This window comes from Acanthisitta chloris, unplaced genomic scaffold (genome assembly GCF_000695815.1).
Source record: "Acanthisitta chloris isolate BGI_N310 unplaced genomic scaffold, ASM69581v1 scaffold10554, whole genome shotgun sequence".
NCBI lineage: Eukaryota > Metazoa > Chordata > Aves > Passeriformes > Acanthisittidae > Acanthisitta > Acanthisitta chloris.
The window spans coordinates 26,096-34,555 of record NW_008670991.1 but is presented as its reverse complement, the minus strand read 5'-3'; the positions used below and the strand labels follow the sequence as shown (position 1 = coordinate 34,555).

The 8,460-nt window shown below is 42.5% G+C and overlaps 1 protein-coding gene across 2 annotated transcripts in view; it reads right to left on the bottom strand.

Annotated features, from left to right (window-relative positions):
* Positions 1-1,324: 1,324 nt before the first annotated feature.
* The window catches only part of NEDD9 (neural precursor cell expressed, developmentally down-regulated 9), a 21,625-nt gene continuing 14,489 nt past the window's right edge, over positions 1,325-8,460 (bottom strand). For both annotated transcript variants that reach the window (XM_009073913.1, XM_009073914.1), the window contains exons 2-6: positions 6,583-6,684; positions 5,282-5,383; positions 3,642-4,865; positions 3,220-3,309; positions 1,325-1,834 (exon numbers count right to left, since the gene is read on the bottom strand). In XM_009073913.1, coding sequence (XP_009072161.1) covers positions 1,325-1,834; positions 3,220-3,309; positions 3,642-4,865; positions 5,282-5,383; positions 6,583-6,684 — 2,028 coding nt within the window. The remainder of the gene's footprint in view (positions 1,835-3,219; positions 3,310-3,641; positions 4,866-5,281; positions 5,384-6,582; positions 6,685-8,460) is intronic.

Genomic DNA, 8,460 nt, shown 5'->3' with positions numbered 1-8,460 from the left:
GAAGACAAATAAGCTGATGTGTGTTTTGGAGCAGCCAGCATATGTGGAATTTCTCAAGGAGTCTACCACTCTGCTAACAATTTTTAAGGGTCTAAACTGGAAATTACTGGGTGGGATTGTGTGTACTTACTGATGGAATGGCCCCATTAAGACAGGAGTTAATTTTTGGCAGCAGTGTCGTGCAGAAAGGACCAGCACCCTCACAAGAGAATTTGGAAAAAAAGCCCAGTAGTTGAATGGAAGTCAGAATTGCAACAGATGCAATTAATTCCCAATAATATGTCCTGGAAAGATAAGTGCTACTTCTTCATTAAATTGTGTATATGCTATAGAGATGTTTAAATATCTGTTCTTTCAAATTAAGCTCTTTTCTTTCCAGATGACATACAATTTGTATGTTAATCCCTTGGAAAGGGACAGTTATTTAGAGACATTGCTCATCCACAGCCTTGAAGATGAGCCCAAAGGATCTTGGGATGCCCCCAGGATAACTCTGAGTCCATAAACAATAAGGCTTTCAAGCCTGACTGTTAAATTAAATTGCCAATGCAAGGACATACAAGGTAAACATGTATGAAATTACATTACTGGGAATCCATCCATGTTTTGAAATCTCATGTTGCACAGTTATTAGAAACAGCGAAATCTGAATGCCCTAAGAGATTAAATATATACAATTCTGCCTTCCTCCTTAGAAGGTTCTGGTTCTTATGTGGCCTAAAAATGCTTTTCTCCCAAATGCTGTACGCCTCGCTTGATGTGTTGCTCATTGCAGTTGTGCATATACATTGGTCAGAATGATCAAATGTTTTACACGGAAAAGTAACATCAAGAGGAGTTAAATTTTGCAGAATTAACCTATAGAAAGTAATTTCTAGGAAGGGAATGGAGTTCTATGAGAACCATTATACTTGCTTCATGGATTGCTACAAGCAGGTTTCAGGACCCAGTCCATGTGCCAGCATTAAGATGGAATGAAACAAGAAGAGTGCAGCATCCAGTTTACAAATATACTGAGCAAACAGGCCATATATACAAAAGATATGCACTGTTTACCTGACACATAATTTTAAGGTGCTTAATTGATGTTTTAGGGAATGTAGCAACATATACATATATGCAGTGTACACAAATCTAAACATGTATAAGAAACATGGTACAGAACCAGACAATATTCCCAGATCCCTGATTTAATTAGACTCTAGCGCATAAGAATGTATTTAAAGTACTTAATAAAAATATCTAAAAAAGATAATTACATAAAAATAGCTCCAGTTTGTTTGCTCTTCTGTTGTGCTGCTCACAGATTGGATTCTACTGGGTTTCATAAGGATGCCATTTGGACCAGTGAGAGTTTGAACAACTGTGCGTGATGAGACAGTTCCGTTACTCGGTCCACCATCTTCTGTAGGGCTGCTGTGCTGGGGTAACTCAAGGCAGCTGCCTTGGTGGCCACAACAACACTCTTCAGCAGTTCACACAATTGGTTGCTGGAGTTCATCACTTTGTGGCATATGTCCTGAGTTGTCATTTGCCTCGCGAGTGTGTCCCCAATGAACACAAGTTTGTGAGCACTCAAGATGATAAATTTGCTGTGAGCCACAAAGATTCTGGGGGGTTGAGAGGAGTTGACGCAACTGAAAAAGGCATCGATGGCGTTTAGGAGGGAGTTGAAGTGGATCTCGCATTGGTCAGAGTAGAATAAGAGCAGCCGGCTGTCATGGGAGGTGGCAGTGCTGTTTGTGGTCTGGAGAGCTTGCGGTGGCTTCCATTTTGAGATGTCATTCTCTATGGGCTTTGTGATCTCTTGCTCCAGACGCTGAAACTGATTGATCTGAAAGGCAAATAAACAGGCTCTCTTCAATGAATACTCTTGTAAGATGTTGCTATGTGTTTGATCTCTTGCTCCAGACGCTGAAACTGATTGATCTGAAAGGCAAATAAACAGGCTCTCTTAAATGAATACTCTCGTAAGATGTTGCTATGTGTGACAATGTCACCTTATTCCTCCAGACACCACCGGGGATCCTAGATTGACTTCACACTAAATAAAAAGGAGCAATAGGTTTTCTAGGATCAAGTGCCTTGATTACTATAAATCCAAACATACAGAGTTCAGAAGGGAAAACATACCTAAAATTCTTTATTTGCCTGTAAAAAAAACCCCAAACCCAAACTCCTGAACTTGCAGGCTGTTGCTCACTTGGAGTATTCTGACATCACAAGTGAGAGAGATGGATCCAAGTGGCAATGACTCCTACTCAGTCTTTAAAAAGCTGTCATCTTTGTGGGATTTTGAGATGAAAACCCTTTAACTCTCTCCTCCACACTGCTTGTACAATTTTCTGCCGTACGATATGGCAACAACATGTTGAAGAATTAATCTGAGGGCAAAGTGGCAGCCCTCAATCTTGTGACCTACATTTTTAGCATTTAAAGTGGTGTTCAGCACAATATTTAAGTTAATGGTATCGGTGTTCACTAAACAGATGTGCGGGTGGCAAGTGTATTCAGCATGATGCAGCGATTAAGGCCCTGGATTGCAGATCAGGAAAACCAGTTTGAGAACTTGGCTTTGTGACTGACCCACTGTGAGACATCACAGAAGCCTGCTTCTCCTCTCTGGTAAATTTTTGGAGACAGAGACTGCTTTTTATTATCTGTTAGCACTGGGCCCATTGCAATGGTGCATTGAAAAAAAATAATAATTAGTCTCTTGAATTGAGATGGTTCAAAATTGTTTTGAAGTGAAAGGCTTATTCCTGCCATAAGAGATGTCATTTTAAACACTAAGAGTGGTGGCTGTGCTTCCACTCAATTGCAAAGTGGCAGCAAGGAAATGAACAAGCCAGACATGCTGATCTTCAGAACAAATACTATGCAGCAAATACTTTGAATTTCTTTGCTATAAACAATCACTGACACAGACGTACAGGGCCAGGGAGGTGCTAAAATCTTGATGCTCACCATTTTCCATTGGGAGTGTGACAATGCATGTCCTTGTCCTGTTGTTGATAAATCCATTAAAGGTGAAGCCTGACTGGCACAAACCCCACCTGGGACCTTCCCACTGTGTGTGCTGGCACTCATACACAGCTCAAATGATGCTGGCCTTTACACACTGGTAAGGGCAGGGCCCTCCTACTTTATTTGACCTGTACTCCTTACATGCAAGGAACACTGCATTTCAGCATAATAATTGCACCCGAGTGAACACACCTGATGGTGCTCTAGCTCCGTTTTGCTCTGCTTGATGATATTTTCTTTTTCCAGCAGCTCCTTCTGTTGCCTTTCAAACTCTTCTTTCCCCTGTTTAGCATAACATAAGACACTGTGTTAAACCAAAAGTGCTCCTGAGCTAAATGACAACTCACAGGTCAAGTAACAGGCTGCATTGTACTGGCTTTTTCACTGGTAGTGCACCACTAAGAGTACAGAGAACAAGGGGATAGTGTGGCAGAGCAAAAGGCTATCGCCATTATGTATGCAACAATCCTATTTGAAAGGAAGTAATCACCCTGGTGAAATTACTCTTAAAAATGTATTCACAAGACAATCAATTGCTACTTTCCTGCAAGCAGCTTCTGCAAACAAACAACTCTTACATGGCTTGTGCAGAACAAGGTGTTGGGTTTACCTACCTGCAGGTGAACATAATCGTAGTCATCCATCCAGCTCTTTTCTGAGCCTTCGCTGGTTGTATTGTAAGGGTGCTGACCTTTACCCAGGAGCGGAGGAAGGGAACTGCAGTGGTTCTGTGCTTTTTCTGCATGACGCTGCATCTGAGGATTGTCATATACACAGTCAGGAGCATTCATTATATTCTCAGGTATGTTTTTGAAACGTGAGCTGCCCAATGCCTGTTTGAAAAGCACCTCTGCATTAACACTGATAGTAGTGGTCAGTTGCTTGGCATCGTCCGGGACTGTCCTTGCCACCATAACAAACCGATCCAGGTCATCGCACTTGTTCTGCAGCCTGTTGGCAGTCAGGACATTCAAAGACCAGCTGTAGCTGTTTAAGTCATGACTGGTTTGGGTAAGGATCTGGTGAGAGTCCTCCAGCCTTTGCACCTCCCTCCTCATTTTGTTAAGGAGGCTGAACTCAGACAGGCAGGAAGCATTGGCTGCCGATCCTTTTGCAAACTGGAGGTACTCCAACAGTGACTGCTCTACCTTATCCACAGCAGTGTGAATTTCATTGATGTGTTTCTCCATATAGCCATAGGACCTCCAATCTGGTGTAATGAAGGCCATGAGGTTATTGACAGCTGTCTCCACCATCTGCTGGAGGCAATAAAGCCTCTCTATAGCAGTGTCTGGATCAAGGATGAGTCTTTTGTCTTGTGCAGTTGATGCTGAAAAAGAAGAGTCTTTTGATGCTGTTGAAGATGTGGACATGTTACTCCTTGTGCTTCCTGTGCTGGAGAAAGACAACCTATTTATCCCATCAGTCACATCCTGTAAGCCTTTAGTGTCTTGGAGGACTGCTGGTGGCACATCATATACACCTTCTCTTCTTTCTGCAACGAGACTTTCACTGAGTCCTGTCTGTTGTCCTGGAAATGCAACTCCCCTTGGGGTATCATAAACATCTTTTTCAGGTGCAATTTGCTGGCCAAGAAAATGGTTTTGATGGTTCATGGGGGTGTCATAAACATTCTGTGCCTGTGGCATGCCACCCGGCAATAACAGGTTCTCAGGAGAAAATCTGTTAAGTTCTTTTCCAGTTACTTTGGTCATGGGAGGAGGAATATCATATACTCCTTCTGGTCTTAGACTGTGGCCCACTGGAGATGAAAAATCCTGCAAATTTTCCCTCAGGCCTGTATCATCTTGGCATGCAGATGGAGGTGTAGCATAGACCTGAATCACAGAAAGCAAACCATGAAACCTTTGATTAGGATAGCAAAACATTTTACATCTTGCATATGGCCTATAAAGTGCTGGGATGGAAAATCTGATATTGACTTCCGAGGAGTCAGCCACTTATCCTGAGTTTCACTCAGAGTTGGTTTTAATATCTCATTTTTTATCATTCATCTTGATGCAAATTCTCTTAAGCAGCAAAATGCAAACAGGCAGCAAGCTGCCACGAAGATAGTGTCAGTCTAATTATCACTTCATAGTCTATAACCTTAGTTTTGATGCAGTGCTTCGCTTTACTAGTTTTAACAGTTTAAAAACCTAAGGAAATCTTTGAAGTACTGAATCTCCTTTTCCTTCAGGATCATAATGAACTCGTTTAAACACGTCTTTTGTGGAAACAAAGTAATACTTACCCCTTTGGCAGGTGGTATGTCATAAACTCCTAAACCTTTGGCTTCTCCCATGGGAACTGGAAGTGGAGGCCCCTTAACTGATGTGGGGGGAATGTCATATATCTAGAGAAAGAATAAACTGGTTATAGAAACAAGTCACCCCAAGGAAAGCTCTGATCTCACTTGAGTTTTCTTAGTTTCTGTATTTCTCCTCAAACAGCCTGAACATGTTCAGAGCTCTTCAAGTTTGTTTCTGATGGGAGAACTGCTTGGATTTGCTTGGTATTTTGGACATTTAGGAGAAAATGTACTTTGCTAGGTCTCCTCTTGGCAATTGTGTGGACAGCAGGCTGGAGAGATGAAGTTATGACTGACTTCCATCCTGAGAGTTAAATCAAGGTCAGTCTATTACAGACACCCCTTGGAGTGAATAGGGCAGCACATGTGACCAGAACTGATCACACCCTTACTGAAAGAGATTAGAGAGGTTGAGGAATAAGCTTGTAGTAGTACACCTTAAACTCTCTGAAACTAAGGCTGCCTCTGTTGGCATTGCCTACCTGCTTTATTGGGTGCAGTGTGAGCTCTCTTACTTGCAGAGAGTACAATTGTCAGACATTTCAAGCATCCCACTTGGTAGCTTGTCCTACATTACAGTGGGTTCTGTGTGTGGTCCAAAGCCACTGTCTGAATGTCTCTTAACCCAGACTTCCCAACAGTTCCAGCCATGCAATGTCAGTCTCTGTTGTGCACTACTGGGCTTCAGCACTGTTCCTTTGGGGAGCTGCTCTGTCAGAGAGACATGGAGAGATGCAGGGTTGTTGAGTTACAGGTCCTGCAAGCACCCATTCTGCATGTCTGTGGTCCTGGGGATTGAATGCTAAGGGTGTTCTCCAGAACAATGATATATTTCAAGTTCAGTGACATGGTGCAGTAGATATGTGGTGAAAACAACTCCCTGCATAGCAGCTGTTCATCTAGGCGATAATTTTACCCTTACTGAGTGAATTACTGTCAACTATGCAACAACAAAGTACGGGGAAAAAATGGTTCCCAGGCAGCAAGTTTATTCTGTTTAGATATACTCTTTGATCAAAACACAGAGAACAAATGGGACTTTTGCGTTTGGTGTGCTGCCAAATCTTACTCGACATCAAATAGAACTTTGAAATACTTCTGTGATCTTGTGAGTAAGCCACAGATCTAATTAAAACATATTTTCTCTCTGAAATGAGAGAACTTTCCTTGCACATAAAACTCTGGTAGAAATTCATCACCTTGTGTGCCTTATCAGCCCTGCTGGCAGTTTCACTGGTACCTACCCCTTGGAGAGGGCGAACAGGCGGGATATCGTAGGTATCCTTCTGGTGTTTGGAAGGGAATTCATAAACATAACCTTGTCCTGACCTGACTGGAGTTATTACCTGTGGATAAAAGAAAATGAGGAAATATAAGTCTCTGAGGATCTTGGCATGTTCTCTCTGTAACTGCACAAGGTATAAACAATCCAGGACTATTAACATTCACACTTCATATAGCAATGTTAGTAACACCAGCCTACATATACTTCTGAGAGCTGAACAGCAAAATGACTGTTAGTAGCTACAAGTGCACCATCTTTTCTTTACAGACCAGTCCTGACATGTCTGCTGTTGGTGCTCTACAGTATCTTCTGTTCATTAAGCACAGATTCTCCAGCTGGTCTGAGAGAACTCAGTCCCTTCTTCACTTTGACCTCCCACTAGCACAGACCACAAGAGGTGATGGTTACACCAATCACTTGCTGAGATCAGGGCTGTGCACACTAGGTGTGAGTGTCCCCACTTACTGTCAGAGGCTTAAAATACTATGTTTGAGCCCTGGGAGTCTAACCCTTTGCTTGTAGAGGTATTTCCCACCTAGTCTAGCAGGACTTCTTGTGTTCCTGTGCTCCAAGCACAACATCCTGGAGAACTGAGTGTGAGCTGTGGCTTTGGAAATTCTTTACATAGAAAGGCTATGCTTAAACTTTCCAAAGCAGGGCATTCATTTTTGCTGTCTCTACTTGGTTTGTCTATGTTAGCAGCTAAGAGGTAGGAAATGTTAAGCCGTTTTTCAAGTATGTAATGCAATAACAGCCTCTGAAAAAAAAAACAAAAAAAGCTTAGATTTTACATTTTTTGACATTTTCTAAACCATTAACTACCATAATGACTTCAAATAAAATCTGGTGAAAAAGAAATGCCTTATGTCTTGGCCAGCATCTGCATGGCAGAATTTCTGTATAGTGTGGTGTAAAAAAAAAATGTTCCTGAACCCCAAGAAAGAGCTGGATTAATAGTGGAAATGCTGACATCTTAACCTCTGCTGGTGTTATTTAGCTCTAAGAAAAAAATATAAATACTGTAACCCAAAGGAATAAAATGGGAAATTACATAGGCTTGTACAAGATGTGGTTTTGTACTCAGCTGAGGAAAACTTTGTACCAGAGCTACCTAACTGCTTTATAAATGCATGCAAGACATATAACAGAATTTCTGCCCAATTGCTCACTAAGGATCCTATAACAGTTTTTGCTGTAAGGAGTCGTAGCATCCTGGCCAGATTTCAGAGTGAGTTTTGCTTGACTGAGGTCTGCAGGGAAAGTCCTTGCAGATGCTAACCCACTACCTCCTCTCTGCTGTGTTATCAACACAGGCTTTCCTTCTTTTGACTTTCTGCCCAAATATTGCTGTGTAGTCTCTGTCCCTGTACCATGAAACAATCACTGGATCCTCCCCCCGAGGTGACTGCCATGCAAGCACACAGTACAGATCTGATTCAACGTGAGTAGCCCAAGTCAGTACTCCTGGCAGTGCCAGCCACTGCCCCAACTGCACGGGCCTTAGGTGAAGGTGGAACCTTCACATCTGGTAGGTGGGGTAAGAAAGTGGGTTTTGCAATGGCTTTTCCCTGAATTAGCATAAGAAGACAGGAACTGGAAGCAATACAGTCTCCAGAGTGCTCAGTACAGATCTGATTCAACGTGAGTAGCCCAAGTCAGTACTCCTGGCAGTGCCAGCCACTGCCCCAACTGCACGGGCCTTAGGTGAAGGTGGAACCTTCACATCTGGTAGGTGGGGTAAGAAAGTGGGTTTTGCAATGGCTTTTCCCTGAATTAGCATAAGAAGACAGGAACTGGAAGCAATACAGTCTCCAGAGTGCTGGGTCACTGTATATGA